The 17,959-nt window shown below is 36.8% G+C and overlaps 1 protein-coding gene and 1 pseudogene across 1 annotated transcript; both read left to right on the top strand.

The window, feature by feature from the left end:
- The first annotated feature begins 2,529 nt into the window (after positions 1-2,529).
- LOC110168218 (sialic acid-binding Ig-like lectin 5) lies at positions 2,530-17,861 on the top strand. Its single transcript, XM_055163871.1, has 8 exons — positions 2,530-2,806; positions 4,052-4,456; positions 6,976-7,287; positions 8,683-8,946; positions 14,720-14,989; positions 17,129-17,237; positions 17,330-17,495; positions 17,567-17,861. The coding sequence occupies exons 1-8, from the start codon at positions 2,764-2,766 to the stop codon at positions 17,714-17,716; spliced, it is 1,719 nt and encodes a 572-aa protein (XP_055019846.1). The 5' UTR covers positions 2,530-2,763; the 3' UTR covers positions 17,717-17,861.
- On the top strand, positions 4,513-4,630 carry LOC129411964 (5S ribosomal RNA; annotated as a pseudogene).
- Positions 17,862-17,959: the final 98 nt, after the last annotated feature.

Genomic DNA, 17,959 nt, shown 5'->3' with positions numbered 1-17,959 from the left:
ATCTATACTTGACACAACTACCATAGAGGTGACGGCATCTTATGTGGAGAGATGTTTATCCCCAAGGCTGATTACTAACGTCTCCTTGGGCAAGACACTTCTCTCGCGTTATTGATGTTATGTGTGTTTTTGACTGTGAATGATTTTATAATAAAAAGCTTTGTTTCTCCAGTTAGGGTAGATAATAGAACTGCAGCAAATATTGCAATCATATGAACATGGTGAAATGGTTACAAATAGCAAATTGCATAGACAGCACAATATCCTGTTTCTATGATATATGAAAGCTTTTTATTCTGCACACATCTCTCTCATTCAATGACGCTCTCAATTTTAATTGAGTAATTTTAATTTTATAATGGTTATTTATGCTTTGATTTGTTTGTATTGTAATTTGAATGTGTTAATTATTCTGTAAAGCACTTTGAATTACTTTGTGTACGAATTGTGCCATAGAAATAAATAAACTTGCCTTGCTTTGCCGTTAGCCTGTAGTTTAGATGTCTTCAGATATATTCCAAAGTGCAGTTGTTTTTATACAAGTTTAGCTGTTTTTTTCTTATTACCAGTACAATTCAGTACTTGTGGATGGGTTTGAAATGTGTGCTTTGAACAGAATGCTTACATATTTTAAACATGATCTAATAAGAATAGTGGTACTGGTTACAAAAATTGCTATTAGACATTTTTCAAAATTGTTCAGCACATCAACAACAACACAGGTACAGTCAAAACCATATTATCATTATTTTGAATTGACCCATCCAACTTGAATCACCTCACCTTGTTTGCTTCCAGGTGTCTCTTGGATCTTGGCAGCTTCATTCTTGCAGTGCTTCTCCACCCAAAGCTGCAGGTCCCGGCCGTAGTAGTCCTGCACCTCTGTGAGCACTTTGAGAAACTTGTGACTGCTTTCTTCTGAGGAGCTCACCAGTTCCAGAGCCTGGACCACCGCGTTGGAGGGCGAGGTTTCCAGGAGGGCCAGGTAACGAGCATGAGACAGAACCCCAGCATCACACAGCCAACGCAACAGGGGCGCGGGGTGCTCACGAGTCCAGGAGACGAGCTGGTCTCGCTGGGAGCGGAGGAGCTGCTGAGAGGATGTCATGGCTTCTAATAGCAATAGTGCTGGATGCCACACTTAAGCTAAGGTAAGCAAACCATAAAATCGCAGTGAAATGGATCCTGCATTCTTGCTCTAATCTCAGTGACCCAAATCTGGACTTTTATCGAGCAGTAACCACTAAAAGGGTGTGCTGGTCATAAAAAAAAAGTCTAAAGTCCCTCAGACATTATTCTTTGTTACTTCAAGATTGTAGTGTTTGAAATACTTGGCAGTGTGGCTAGTGCAAACAGTATCAGTGAAAATACTGGGATGAACACATACACTATTGAGGCAGTGGTAGATACAGAATTATATGGTGCAGATGAGTTTGTTTGTTGCATTTGAACTAATATTTACTACAAGAATACATTTAAAATCTACTATAAAAAATATACCTCAAATAAATAAACACTTTTTGTGGTGTCCTACTGTTGGACTACATCATCAGCTCAGTTTCTTGATTGAGTTCTCAAACTAAAAGTGAATAATTGGACATAGCACATTACTATTATTATCTACTGCTAAAATATTATGAATTTATAACCAATTTATAGTTATTTATAATACACATACACATAGGTCTAGCATTGTAATGCAAAAATTAAATAAATACAATATACAATGAAAAACTATATATCAGGTATTATTATTATTAAATTATTTGGAAAGTGCATGTTAATTGACATGATAAATATACAGGCTGACTCATACATCATTGTACATGAACACTGGACGTAAATTGGGAAAAATCTCACTCAAGGACACTATGACATTGTGTTTAATGCATTATAATTAATGCCAGACTATGGTATTCCCAGCAGTCTCCCATTCATGTACAAACCAGGCCCTGTTTAGCTTCTAAGATCTGACGAGATCGGCCAGTCTCATGGTGTTGTGACAGCTGCAATATATTTTAATAAGACATTTTGAATAAATATGCAGCATATTTGTAAGAAAGAAAGAAATACATACATTTTGTCATAACACAACATTATAAGAATATATTCCATTTTTATTCCAATAAAGAAATGTCTGTACAATAACAAGCACAGTCATTCACACTCAGCAACCCCTCACTGACTCATCCCATCCTGCATGTTTTTCATTTGAAGGAAGATGCTAATATCATGGGACACAGACTTCATGAGAAGAAGCAAAATATGAACCACAATATGATATGAAACCAAAAATGTTATGTTGAAAAATGATGTATGACATAATGCTAAAGGGCAAACTCTTCATCGACAGCTTATTCCTTAATCCCCCTTTCTTTTCATTGAGCTGCAGACAAGGCATTTAGATTAGAGGAACTGGCTCCCAACATGAGAGTGACTCATCCGTGATCATGTGTTGTCTCACAGAATGCTGAGCTTTTCTTTCCCTAACCAGATTTTGCTATTTTAATTGACATACACGTTAACTACCACCTTGGAGAAATACACTGTGAGTCAATTATAGTGGTAGCATTGATAGTGTATTAGGTTAATTAAAAACGCAATCAACAAACACACAATTTGTAGCATTTTGTTCGGGTCATGATACAGGATCCGTTACATATTCCATGATGGACACTGAAACTGTGCACTTCCCACTTTGCAGTGGTCAGTGTCCAGGCGAGCAGTGCACAGTGAGGCAGACAGGGGCAGACAGGGGCAGTCATGCATGTGGACTCTGGCTTTGTCATCTATGTGCTGATATTTGGTAAGTAATTCAAATTTCATTCATGATGATAGAAAATGTCACAAGATTTGGAGAAGCTTTACTTTTATGAAAATTGTAATATTTTAACATTTTGATAATCCTCACCTTGGGTCATGCTCATACAAGCACTGTATTTTACACTGGATTGTATTTGCAAATATATTGTTTCTTAATACACGCACAGGCCTTTTTTATTGTGCAATTTGTAATGACATTATTTATAAGAGTCTGCTTTCCATTTAAATCTGCAATAAATACTATTAAATCACTGTATAATAGACGTCTCACTTCCAGAGTCAGAAGTGCTTTGTCTTCCTCTTTTTAAAAATGACTTCATTGCGAAATGTCCTTTGTCTGAGGTACAGACAAAGCAAATTTACATAAAAGTTCACAAACATTCACAAACACTTTATTTACTTTTTCACTGTATTTGCTTGTGCCAAGTCCAGCCATGCATTTTAGTTTCCTTATCTCTCCTGGTTTGGGACAATTTTGAGTCCTTCTGTAGAATTGGTTTAGTCCCATTAAATCCTTGCATGTTCCAGGTTTAGTACATTTTTGTCTCAATGATGTAAATTTACGGCAATGTGGTAGTTTGATCCCATTTCAGGCCAGTGGATATTAAAAGTTTTATGCTTTGTCTCACACTAAAGAAGACATAATGTATTTGAGCCCGCTATATAATATAATTATAATCTGCACCCGTGGATCATTATATTGTAATGTAGTTTGCATATTTTAAATTGCAATGTTTATCTGAAACAACTTAATAAAAGAAACAAGTCCACTGGCTTCCGTATTAGAAAACTCTGTTCTACGATGGAAGCAGATGTCATGTTTTGTCATCATGACAAAGAATCAGCATGATGGATAGCTGCAGATCATGCTAACGAGAAGAGATTTTTCTTCATTTGTACAAACATGAATGAAAAAAATTGCTGATACACACAAATGTATGTATGCTGTGTGTATCACTGATTAACAATAAATAAAATAAATAAAAAATACATTTTGAGAACAAATTAAGTACAGATCAGGGGACTTATGTTGGTGGCGGTGAAAATGGGTCGATATGGCATCTTGTAAATATGCAATTAAAGATTGCTCAAACATGCATGAATCAAATACAACTTTGAGAATGTAAATAAGAAGCGGAAACAGCTATAACATGGTTAAAAGCTCTGAAAAGTCTGCTAATAGGTCTACTTTAATGAAAAATAAATGCTAATATTTTGTCCACTGCAGTAACTGAAGCATTATGGAGGGGCGTGCATGCAGTCTCCCCTGTCCCCTCAGTCCCACAGCGGGTCCCTGCCCTGGCCGGCTCTTGTGTGATCATCCCCTGCTCTTTTACCCCCTCTGCCCCTTCTCTGACCATGAGGAAGCAACGCATGGACGTCCGGATCCGCTTCAGAGGAGGAGGGCACCTTTTCCCCCTGCGCAGCACTGCCTTCAACAGTGAGGACAGGGACCAGGTGAGCAGGGACTTCCAGGGCCGCTCCTCCCTGGTGGGGCAGACCTCAGAGGGGGACTGCTCGGTGAGGATCAGCAGGGTGAACCAGGACGACTCGCGGGTGTTTGAAATCGCTCTAAAACGAGGAGGGGATCTGCTCTGGGGAAAGCCGAGCACTTTCAATCTGGACGTTACAGGTGAGTGATACAGACAGGTGGGTAGTAGGCCTATTCACTTATAAGATAAGCTTTTTTTTTGTGGCCATACCGACTTGTCAAAGCCCGATCCCATCAGATCTCAGAATATAAGCAGGGCCGGGCCTGGTCAGTACTTGGATGGGAGACCGCTGGGAAAATCTGGTGCCACAGTGGAGCGCCAGTTGCAAAAACTGTTGTTGTGTCTTAAGGCAAGGCACTTTACCCACATTGCCTAGTGGAGTGTGTGTGAGTGATGTTGGTGGTTGGATGGGCTGATGGCGCAGAATGGCAGCCACACTTCTATCAGTCTGCCCCAGGGCAGCTGTGGCTACAATGGTATCTTACCACCACTGGGTGTGAAGTGAATGAATAAAGCTCTGTAAAGTGTCTTTGAGTGTCTAGAAAAGCATTATATAAAAGTGAGGCATTATTATTTATTTATTTTTTTTCATGGCAGGTGCCAATACCAATTGTTTAGAATCCAGAGCAGCTGATTAGATTAGATTGTATTGCCATTGTACAGAATGAAATGAAACTTTGAAAGAGCAAAACTGCAGCAGTAAAAAATAATAAATATAAACACATTGTCACATCCATACCAATTAAAAACTCATTACGGTAATAAATGTCCCCAAATTATGTAATCTGATTTAAAACAAACTCCCCCACAGCCCCTTTTTTACCAGAAATCTCAGAGAGCAGTGTAGACATGTTTTGTGCAGCTGTCTCTTTGTAGTAGTTTTAAATAAAACTTTGTGTGTATTTGGAAGCAGCAAATTCACCTAATCAAAATATTGGCCTGTGCTGGTGATTTAAGGCCAATAGCCAAAATATGGGTCTATGTCTGCTTAGTTATATTTACTGAGTTACATTTACTTTTACTTTACTTTACTTTACTTTTTAGTGTAAGTCTAAAAGTTGTCATTAGTAAATGATTTGAACATTTATGTTTGCTGCACTGCTCCTTCAGATACGATTTAGCTTTTCTCATTTTTGTGTGTCTCCACTGGAAATAGCAGATTTTGTGCATTATTTAATGTTTTCTCCTTTTATTTGCATTAATACATCAATTCAAATTATAACTCAGATGTTGCATCCCTACAGTTACTCTTACTTGAGTAGCAGTTTTCCCAAATACTTTTTAAAACTTGAGTGCTAGTTTGTACTTCTACTTGAGTAATAGTTTGTTCTACTCACTTAAGTACAACTTTTGACTTTGTTACCCACCTCTGTTTACAGGGGTGTTTCAAAGTGAATTTAGATTTGATTTATGAAAGATTGATCTTCTGTTTGAGAGAAGAACTCAGCCATAATATGCAGGATTTGTGTGTGAATGAAACAAAACACATCCAGGTATTTGTAATGAGGAAACAACATTATAATATAGATCAGAAAATAGTGTAATAGGGGCCCTTTAAATAAATGTGTCTTGATTTTATGTTGAAAATTACACTCTATTGTAATGTTTTTAATCGTCATGGTGGTTTTGAAATGCGTATGTTGAAATAAGGTTTGAAATAGTACTACTCTGCGCTATACCGCTAAATCATTGTAGTGAACTATTAATACTGAAGATGACCCTTTTATCCAGCTGCATATGTCTGTTCAAAGAAACTGTCTATTTTTCCTTTCTCACATTAGCTTTGTGGCACTTCACAAGAAGTAAGTAATAAAAGCAAGAAGGTTATTCTGTATAGGTGAACTTGAAACTCAGATTTCTGTATTTTAAAAGAAATTTTTCTATTACCGAGATACTTTGAACTCAAGGGCGACTTTTATTACATTACATCATTCCTCATGGAGTGTTAAGAAAATTGTGTTCTTTTGCATTACGTCCTTGTTCAATGTGTGTATTGTTGTTTTTATTTTCACATAGGCCTGTCACAATAATAAATATATAGACTTATAGCTCAATACATGGAACTATTATGTTTGGGGTCAGTTTTTATCGTGGTTACTTTTTCTTTGTACTAGGGCAGAACTTTTGATTTGAAAGATTTGAGCTGTAGAGAAGTGGGTAAATAACTTTGCTTGATTAGTACTTGGATGGACTGTGGTTGTATCCTTCGGCAAGACACTTCACCCCCTTAGCCTAGCATAAATGTGTTGTGGTAGTCAGAGTGGCCGAAGGCACAGATTGACAGCATCGCTTCTGTCAGTCTGTTCCTGGGCAGCTGTGGCTATAATTAAAACTTACAGCTGATGTCATCAATATTTCCTGGGGGTGTGATGCTAACTGTAAGCACTGTTCTGTCTGAGGCTTTGTTACAACTTTAATCTGAGCATTTTTATTTATTTTAACACAATTTGAAGTGATAGAACTAGTGAACATACCGCCAATACACATGCATGTAGAACAGCCCAGCTTGATGTCATTGCAGCTTATCACCATCGAGTATGTGATTAATGTACAAAAACTTTGGAAAAGATTAATGCATTACTTTTATTAAAATTTGTTATCGTGACAGGCCTATTTTCACAGTGCCCTTTTTATATCTTGCCCTCCTTCATCTTTACAGATCAGCCTGCCTCCCCCATCATCAGTGGGATTTGGGCTTTCACAGAAGGACAGCTGGTGACTCTGAACTGCTCCGTGGAGTTCTCGTGCCCGTCCAAGCCTCCGTCTCTGATCTGGAGCTGGGACAGAGGGGCCCAGCTGAACAGCAGCGAACCCGGGGGACAGATCACTCACTTCCCCCAGCCACACTGCGCCCTGCTTGTGTCCACGCTGACTTTCACAGCCACGCACACGGTCCAGCCCCGAGTCCGCTGTGAGGCCAGATACCCGGGGGGAAAGAGCACATTAGCTCTCAAGGATCTGCATGTGACCTGTAGGTATTCTGTTAATGCAGCATGCACTTTAAGGTTCTATAGTACGCAAAATTGTGTTTTGTGAGCATTTAGCCAAGTTAGAATGTTCAAAATGCTCGTGAAGGTGTATAGAGTTTAATAACACAGTAGAGGACCTCCTGTATTGCTACATGACATCACAAGATGGAATTGAGTGTTTTCCGTTTGAGAGAAGAACTCAGCCTAAACACAGTATGCACGGTTTGCGAGTTAAACATGTTTATGATGAGGAAACAACATTATAACATAGATCAGAAAATAGTGTTAATAAAGTACATGACAGGTTAAAGTACTTTTTCACTAAAACATAGTCAACATAATTATATCTAAAATTGTAGTAAAAATGTACCCAGTTTGTCTAGCTTTTAAATTTTAATTTCCTGTCGATGAAATTCCAGTTCTGTTACATAGCAACCCGAATGTTAAAAAGAGCTAAATGCTTTTAGTTTGAATAGACCAGGGGGCTCTGAGATTCTAAGAAGAAGAATTTTGTATTGAAAAGACTGTCAGTAGATGGGAAAGAAGCCAGTCCTGTCTATTTCCTTATTAAAGTCAATTTAATCATACATTTCTTTGCAGAAGAACATTTTTATGTGCAAACAGTGATTAGGTTTGTTCCTAGACTGGCTAATATGCATTCACTTTGGCTCACTGAGAAAAAGACTGTGGCTACCTCTGGATTAGACAAAAAAAAAAAAAAAAACAGAACCCTTTATTTTTTTTAATCAGGTGTTAATCAGATGTTCCTTGATCATACATTGTCTCTGAAATTTTGTATCATGAGGAAAAGTGGAAAGTAAGGGAACTTAGGGAAGCATCAGAGGTTATAGGTACTGTAAGAAGCTCTACTTTATTCCATTAATTGATTGTAACTCCACAATAAGTTGCATACTTATTGTGTAGTTACAGTCATACACTATAAACAAAATTACATTGTTATATCAGACTTGGGGGGTGTATTTAGAAATAAAGATTCAGTGGAATATGTTGTTTGCAGGAACTTATGCAACAGATGACCGGTCCTTTACATGTTTTCCGTCCTAAGTACTTTATTAACTTTGCATGCAGACCTAGTGTTGGGTACTGTTTATAGGAACTAGTACAAAGCTGAAAAAAATGTATTATGCCTGATGGTTGCTGGTTGGTTGCTGTACTGGTAACCCCCCCCCCCCAAAATTTTTTAAAATACTCTACTCTGTGCAGGCCATATTCTAGAGCTGTTTGGTTTGCTTTCAGGACATGCAAATTTTTTCTGCTTTAGATAGTTGCAACATCCACATATTGGAAAAATAATTTATAATAATTTTACACTGCATCTTTTCAGTAGGTTTACTGTTTACTTCAGAGTCCTATCTCTCTCTCCTTTCTCACCCCAGTCTCCCCCAAAGACGTCCGGGTGCAGGTGCAGACGTTGTCAGTTCACGAGGGTGGCACTGCACTGGTGTCCTGCTCCTGTAAAGCTGACCCCCCTGCCTCAGAGTACCGCTGGTCCTACATCCAACATGGCCACCTGGTCCACCTGCTCCAGAGGACCCACACAGTCCGCCTGCACAACGTCACCCGGGACATGAGGGTCCACTGCTCTGCGCTCAACCTCATTGGAAGAGGAGAGTCTCTGCCTCTGCTGCTCAATGTACAATGTAAATATATTGTAATTTATTTCAGTCATTTTTTTTCATAGTCTAAAAGTAATAATGTTTTTGAAATATATTCTTTTTAAATACACATATATTGAAATTTTAAATTTCATGTTAAAACAATAGATTGTTTAGACTAGAGTATGGCCTCACCTGTAGTGTTTGGCTCCAGTCAAATGAAGCTCATTGGGCATTTATAGGGATGAAATTGGAGCTGAGTTTCTTATCTCAACGGCCACTATCATATCAAGCAAAGAGCCAATCCAAAGTGAGGCTTAGTAACGCTGTCAATCAAACCTGTTCCTAACGCTGACAGGAGTGACCTCGGAAAGAAGGGGCCTGATTTGTGTGATATTAATGCTCATATCTTAATTTATGGACAAAATAGCGAGATATGAACACCAGGATCATGTAGAGTGGGTTAATATGAACATTTTAAAACCAAAATGACAGCAGCAGTTACCGAGACGGGTGACACTTTAGTTTTTCAACGTAAATTGAATTGGAGCGAGAGTCAATGGAGCCGGAAGCTATGTCCATTTATATATATGGACTATGCTCAAAACATTAAACAGCAAAGACGTTCCATTCTATGCTGTTGTTGTCCTTGAGCAAAACACTTTACCTACCTACCCTGAAAAGATGTCATGTTAATTATGTTAATAAATGCATTTATTTGGAATAGTGATCACTCTAATACATACAGACATGACAAATCTAACTATTTGGGTTGTCAAAAGCAGAGGTGGAACCAAGTCATCGTCTTGCAAGTCTCAAGTGAGTCTCAAATCTTTGACCTCAAGTCCGAGTCAAGTCCCAAGTCAAATACAGCCAAGTCCAAGTCAAGTCTCGAGTCACTGGTATATAAATACAAGTCAAGTCCAAGTAGTCTGCTTCGAGCTTCAAGTTATTTCAAGTCTTTAAACCAAAGTACCAAATATAGCTTTGATTTTGACTTTTAAACTAAATTGTACTTATAGTAGAGTCATACAATATTTATATATGAATATTTATAGAGTTGTAGAAAGGCAATTTTTTCCTTTTTAAATGTCTTGACAAGATGTTAGTGACATTACAGTCAGAAAAAAACAAATTCAGATTTAAAAGTGCGTCTCAAGTCTTCTCAAGTCACAGTCCTCAAGTCCGAGTCAAGTCCCAAGTCACTGCCCTTCAAGTCCAAGTCGAGTCTCAAGTCTTAGTCCATTTTATCAAGTCAAGTCTCAAGCCCTTAAAATAGTGACTCAAATCTGACTCGAGTCCAAATCATGACTTGCAAGTCCTCACCTCTGGTCAAAAGAATTAAAAGTCAGATACTAATCGATACTAAAACAAGTATTGAAAATAGATACTAATTTGAGCCAATATTGATACTTTAAAAAGTCACATTTACAGGAAACAAATGAACCTTTCCTCAGTGTTTAGTGTTAGAATGACCTTGAGCTGTATCAGAACAAGTATAACACTATATAGACGAGCATACACCCATGGAGCACTGTGGAACCTACCTGGACCACTGAGGGATTCCACAGATATAAAACCACATGGTAATATAAAAGTACTACTATATAAAAGTACTATTATTTAATGCTGAAAATCACATCCTACTGTCTAGAGATTTTATTATTATTATTATTATTATCAACATTATGGTATCAGAATATGTGTACAGTCTATTCTCTAGTATCAAGTTGGAATTTTTAGTATCTTGACAACACTACTGACTGTTCCATTGTTTTATTTAATTTTATTGTTTTGAATTGCTTTAGACACAATAACCCCAATTATGTGTTGCTTACAGCGCTTCTTTCAATCAGTCGGCATTCTTAAAAGATAACATTTTATAGCACGCTTGTCTCTTGTTTTGTCACGTACTCCACTTTACTGTACAGTATGGAGAAGGAATTGCTGGAGGCTTTATCAAACCCTAGTACACAAAAACGTTCATTTTCTGTCCCATTTATCTGAGTTGAAATGACCAAAGTGAATAGAGAGACTTGAGAGCTACAATTGCACTTCATTGACTTTATATACTGTAGAAGAAGATATTAACTGCTCAGCTGCACAGACGGCACTTTGCGCAGCACAGCTATAAAAGTAGTTTTATTGACTGTGACTATAACCGTGAGGTCCAGAAGTTTTAACTATTGGAGAAAGGAGCTACTGCAGTTCAAATCCAAAGAGAACCATAGATGAACTTATAAATATAGAAGTAAATATGAAGTTTTGAAGTACTCAAGTTGGTAGTAACAGTAACAGTGCTTAAAGCAGTAGTAGCAGCAGCAGGGGCAAAAGTAGTAGTAGCAGTACGTACAGTAATAGTGGTAAGTAGTAGTAGTAGTAGTAGTAGTAGTAGTAGTAGATTCAGCTTAAGATCCACAAATGTTGAAACTCATCATTATCTGTTAGAGAGATTAACAAATTACACCATAGAATTCTGACCTGTCCTCTAGCTCACTTTTAAACTATTGATACATTGCAGCTGATGTCAGGATGCTAACTGTAGGCTCAGCTCTGTCTGAGGCTTTATTAGACTTGACTCTGTGATTTACACTCTCACCTTTTTGTTGAAAATCAAACTCCTAACCAGGACCATGTATGCTTCTGCTGATCACAGGTTCCTGAAAATCCATGTTGTATTTTTTCTTGAGTTTTTAAACAGTTTTAAAACTTTTTTGTATTTGCTAATGTGTGCATTGTGTCACCATGGTAACTCCTAAACATCCCACCATTAGTGATACGTGGAGAACACCCCCAGCATGATGTCGAAGTATCAACTGAAGTATTACATATTGTGAGTTAGTTCTATTAATTTCAACAGTCTCAAATGCTTGTCATATAGGCTAGGACTGTTAAAACTGATGGAGTTTCAGTCAAGTTAGATAAGATTAGGGCAGCTCTTCTTTTACCCTGCAGCCCAAGTAATTACATAATGTTGCTGACCACTGTTCTGTCTACAGATTAAACCCATCTCATCAGACAGTCTCACAAAGCTTGTAAATGTTTTTGTATATTTGAAAACAGCTGCCCTTTTTTCTGTTTCGCCCAAAGAATATTATCTTCCCCTAAAGAATGAGGTAGTTAACATTCTGTGATTCTCATTTGTATGCGTAATCATCCGCCATTGTGTTCCCGAGAGCGGTCCTTTCCATACACAAAAATTTGAACAAGTAAATAATGCGTATTATAAAGTTCAAGGACACAGGAGAGACCTGCTGTAATGTGGAGTTTGCAAGGCAGTGGTTTTGATTTGGATATTGTCTGCAAAATTTTATTTATTTAGTTTTTTTGTTTTTTTTTGTTTTAACCAGATCTGTATAAGTTATTCTGTGTTTACTTTGAGCTGTGAGATGAAATTTGAAGTTTTAAGGGAAAATTAATGCTTTCTCTTAGAATAGTTTGATTGTTATTCACAGCCAGACAGTTTAAACTTCCTTTTATTTCAAGTGGACAGAAATGCAGTAAATATAATGGTTATTAAAGGTCCTATATTACTGAGAATTGATCGTGCAAGCTTTTAGCCATGTTATAATCCTGTTACCTCCTCAAAAACATACCTACATTCACATGTTTGACTAATCCAGGATTATTAGGCTGTCTGCATGTTTATAGGTCAAAATGCTCAGTTCTATTTTTCAATATTTTGTTTTCTCTTTTATTCAGTTGAGAGTCTCCAATATCTACTTGTACAACGAGTGATGAAGTAGTTTAAACACCTTTGAAACTGTAACCTCAAAGATTGTCCAACAAAAAAAAGACTAGTGTTTATTTTAACAACACAGTAGAGCACTTACTGCATCACATGACATCACAAGGTGGAACACAGTTTACTGTGCAAAGAGACATCACAATTTTATGATTATTATGATTCATAATTACTAACACCATGACTAAACAGAAAAATGTATTCCCAGTCAATGTGACATAAACAGATAAAAAGCCCTTTATATTCAGATTACTATTGTGCAGTAACAGACTGAATTTTTTACTTGTGGTTGTTACCAGATTTATTTGTTTTGCTGATCAATAAACCAATAAATTGTAGTGATAATAACAATGATTGTGGTAAAAGCAGTAGTAGGAGTAGTAGGTGTATTGTAGTTATAGAAAAAAGTAAGCAGTAGTAGTATTATTGGTAGCAGTAGTACATGTTGTAGGTAGTTGTAGTTATAATTTATGCTAGCAGCTCAACTTTTTATTTTATGTATTTACAAAATAACTCTTCCATGAATACAAACTGATACAATCTTTTATTCATTCAATTTATAACTTCACAAGAAGATGTATTTTGCTTTGAACAAACTACTGAATACACAATAAAAGATTAAATTGTAAGAGAACTGGAGGCTTGTGACTGAAGCATTCACTTGGGGAATAAGTACATTTGTAACCTCCAGTTGATTTTGAAGGGTGAGTAGTAGTAGTAGTAGTAGTAGTAGTAGTAGTAGTAGTAGCAGTAGTAGTAGTAGTGGTGCGTGTTGTAGGTAGTTGTAGTAATAACTTATGCTAGCAGTTCTGAAGACATGACTTTTAATTTTACACATTTACAGCTTCATTTATTCATAAATACAAAACAATACAATCTTTTATTCATTCAGTTTATGACTTCACTTCAAGATCTATTTTGCTTTTTTTTTTAAAAACAACAACTACTGAATAGATAAAAATAAAGCCTCAAATTTTAACAGTTGCAGAAGGAATCAAAACTGTGACCGAAGCATTTGCCCAGGGAATATGTAAACGTGTAACCTCCTCTTGCTTTTAAAGGGGTAGTAGTAGTAGTAGTAGTAGTAGTAGTAGTAGTAGTAGTAGTAGTAGTAGTAGTAGTAGTAGTAGTAGTAGTAGTAGTAGTAGTAGTAGTAGTAGTAGTAGTAGTAGTAGTAGTAGTAGTAGTAGTAGTGCCTAGTAGTAGTAGTAGTAGTAGTAGTGCCTAGTAGTAGTAGTAGTGCCTAGTAGTAGTAGTAGTAGTAGTAGTAGTAGTAGTAGTAGTAGTAGTAGTAGTAGTAGTAGTAGTAGTAGTAGTAGTAGTAGTAGTAGTAGTAGTAGTAGTAGTAGTAGTAGTAGTAGTAGTAGTAGTAGTAGTAGTAGTAGTAGTGCCTAGTAGTAGTAGTAGTGCCTAGTAGTAGTAGTAGTAGTAGTAGTGCCTAGAAGTAGTAGTAATAGTAGTGCCTAGTAGTAGTAGTAGTAGTAGTAGTAGTAGTAGTGCCTAGTAGTAGTAGTGCCTAGTAGTAGTGCCTAGTAGTAGTAGTAGTAGTAGTAGTAGTAGTAGTAGTAGTAGTAGTAGTAGTAGTAGTAGTAATGCCTAGTAGTAGATGAGCCTAATAGTAGTAGTAGTAGTGCCTAGTAGTAGTAGTAGTAGTAGTAGTAGTAGTAGTAGTAGTAGTAGTAGTAGTAGTAGTAGCCTAGTAGTAGATGAGCCTAATAGTAGTAGTAGTAGTAGTACCTAGTAGTAGTAGTAGTAGTAGTAGTAGCAGTAGTAATGCCTAGTAGTAGACGAGCCTAATAGTAGTACATAGTGGTAGTGCTGTATTTATGGCTAAGTTATGTTTTAATGGTTTCTTCGACTCTTGTTTATATTATGTGATTTGTGTTTTAATATGTTTTAATTAATTTGTTCAGTTATTTTTGTGCCGTATTTTGCTTTGAATAAAGTTCTAAAAGCTGAAATTAAAACAGGACTGGGGCTTGCAGAATGAATCTAAACCATGACTGCATTCACCCAGAGAATATGTAAACCTGTAACCCCCACTTGCTTTTAAATTGCATCTGTGTCTTCCAGATAAGCCCGCCATCCTGGAGCAGTCTTCTTTTTGTGTTTGGGACGGCGTGGAGGTCAAATGTCACTGCACAGTCCAATCGAAGCCACCACCTTCCATCACCTGGAGCGTCAATGGGAGCGTGCCACCAGAGAATTACAACTTTTCATTCACAAGTCACTCCCACACTATAAAAGCCACTATGAGGGGACCCATGGACAGCAAGATAACAGTGGTCTGCTATGCCGTGAATGCGCTGGGAAATGACTCTGCACTGTTGCTGCAGGAAGGAGGTATGTTCAAGTACCATTAAAAAAGAAGGGAAAATAATGAAGGTTTGTTTTGTAAATGAGCATTAAACAAATATGTCTTGCATAGAGTTTTTATTTCTCAAAATTACCACAAAAATGTGCATTATTACTGTGAGCTGGGCCACTTCTTCACAGATCTGACCTGTAACTTGGGATGGTGATGTGGTTGCTTGTTTCCATGGAGATAAATTAAATGCCATACTGTACAGCATTCCAGGGAAAACAATAACATCTACATGGAGTAAAGCAGGTGGCAGACTCCTCTACCTGAAAATGTACTTTAATATGCACGGTTCCTATCAAATAAATAAATCAGTGAAACTAAATAATGTCAGTTTAGTCAAAGTTGTGATACGCAGTAGTTGAGTGGTTTGCTGTATTGAAATTATACAAGTTCATAGTTATTTTTTGAAGTTGCTCAGGATTTGCTGGTCAAACCTTGGATGAAATGAAAACATCTGGTGATATTTATTTTTCCTCAGAAAAGTAAATGGTATATGTCAATATAACACTGACAGAAAGTTACAGCAGTGCTTTCCCTCAGCCTCTAACTCACAAATCGACATAATGGAATCATGCACATCATATTAAACGTGCACTGCGTAACATTTCTAGTGGAGGGTCCACCACCCGATGTTCTTTCTTTGTCTAGAATGTTCTACAGTATTGATAGACCCTTATAGATACAGTATACAGTATAGATGAACCACAAGGGAGGTAAGGAGGTTACAGCACTATGGTACATTACAGTTCAGATCTGTGGAGACTCATCCCTATTCACAAACAGAATTATTGTATTTTTTAGCAATAGAAACAGCCATAATTAGTAAATGCTAAATGGATATGTTTCATGTCATACCATGGAACATTCAAGGCAAAGCAATAACATCTTCATGGAGAAGCAAGTGACAGACCCTCCATCGGAAAAGTTCTGCAGTGCACCTTTCATTGAAAAATCTACTCAAACATGCAGCAAATTAGTGTCAGGTTGTACCAAAGTTACTATCAGTTTTGTTTTCTTTATAATAAAGATATGGAAATCATTATGGCAAATAATAATAATCATTTACTTATACTTTTTTGTCTTTGCTCTGAATTTACCTATTGTATAATTTTACCTCACAAAAAGCTCATCTTAATTTCTTTACCAATCTTGTTTATTGTGTTGAGGCCCCACCTAATTAAGTTCTCAGCTTTAGTTTGCTTCATTGATTTTAATTATCAGCTCTCCTGAGGCCTGAGGATTTGGGATGAAATTAAGTGATATGCGAGGAATTTTGAGAAACCCTCTTGCTCTTTTTAACTTGCAAATAATGACATTTGAATGATCTATTGTGGTGACCTTTAAAAGGACCAGTACAGCCAAAGTGGATGTAACATTAATATTCAGTAGTGAAAGAAGAACTACATTTTATTTCTTTTTTGTTAGTTTTTGTGATCTACTAAAGCTTCAAATGTAAGGATTTGGATAAAGAATATTATTTAACGGAAACAATTTAATTAATATTTTTCAGCATATATTTTAGCATATTTTTGTTTGCTCAAACTACAGATGTGTGCAAAATAAACCCCTCAGGCTTTTCAGCAGGTCTCAAACAATAATAAAAAAAATACTTTAACGTTTCAGTCCTGTTCAAAAGTACAGATACATTCTCAAATTTTGTGAAGTTAAAGTAAAAACTATCCACTTAAAAATGCACTATGTAACTTCTTGGTTGAGGGTCCGTCACCTGTTTGTTTCTATGGATATATCATTGGTCTGCCTGGAATGTTCCACAGTATGACATTAAACTGCTTTGCCTTACATTTATTCAATTGCAGGTGGTTTTATAGCCCAAAAATACCTAGAAAAACAGGCATTCTGACTGAGCAGGATTTGCTCTCCACAGATCTGACCTGTAAATTGGTGTGGTTTGAGCTCCATGAGGAATAGAAATATTTAATACCATACTGTGAAACATTCCAGACAAAGCAATAACATCTCCATGGAGAAAAGGATTTGACAGACCCTCCACCAGAAAAGTTATACAATGCACCTTTAAGAACAGTACTTTACTACTTTTGCTTTGTTACATTCCACCATTATTAATATTATTTTTTTTCACATTTTCTCACAAACAGCAGACTTCCCTCTACTGTGGTTTATCCTCCCAGCTGTGGCAATCTTCCTCATGGTCCTCATCATTTCCATTGGCCTTTGTTTTTGTTGCTTCAGAAAAAGAACCAGAAAGTAGGTTAAATGATTCAGTTCCTCTATTTATTTTAACTCATCTAGCAAAGTTTGGTAATCTCTCTCTCTCTTATTTATTTTTTTTTTTCCAGACGTATGCTGCGCCACCATCTAGCTGCATATCCTGAAAACCTTGGCATTTATCAGGACAGGATGCCTCTCTATATTAACTGCACTGAAGTGACTCATATTTACACAAACGGCAGCTATCAAGTTGTGTACCAGAATTCCACACCTTGTTTTGTTCAAACTAAGCAGGTATAATATTATGGTGTTTTTTTGTATTATTGCTCGCATTCAGACATATGAATATATATTGACATTTTCAGGTTCGTCCAATGGGCAGACGAGGAGGGGAGAGACGCAGAGGAGCAGAGCGTGGAGTGAGAGAAAGACAATCCAATTTACAAACCAGACAGATAGTCCAGAATACTGCAGTGGCTGATGCTGATACTGCCATATACTTGGAGATACTCTGAACTGAACTATGGCTGAAGCTCATTTATAAATAGACTTTGGAACAGCTTAAAGGCTTGCCTGTCAGCATTTTTTCATGTTTATTTCATATCCCTTTTTCTGTATAATGCCAACATTGTTTTAATAAAATGATGAATGTAGGTTAATTAAAATCATATTACAAAAAACAGCAAATACTAATATTTCTAATAAATATAATTCTTGTTAAAAGGACTATTCATTTAAAGGAACCAAAACAGGCCTAT

Source organism: Boleophthalmus pectinirostris, unplaced genomic scaffold (genome assembly GCF_026225935.1).
Source record: "Boleophthalmus pectinirostris isolate CB_2022bp ecotype Guang Dong unplaced genomic scaffold, ASM2622593v1 HiC_scaffold_6, whole genome shotgun sequence".
NCBI lineage: Eukaryota > Metazoa > Chordata > Actinopteri > Gobiiformes > Gobiidae > Boleophthalmus > Boleophthalmus pectinirostris.
Note: the sequence above shows the minus strand (reverse complement) of the source record. Positions and strands in the feature narration are given on the sequence as shown.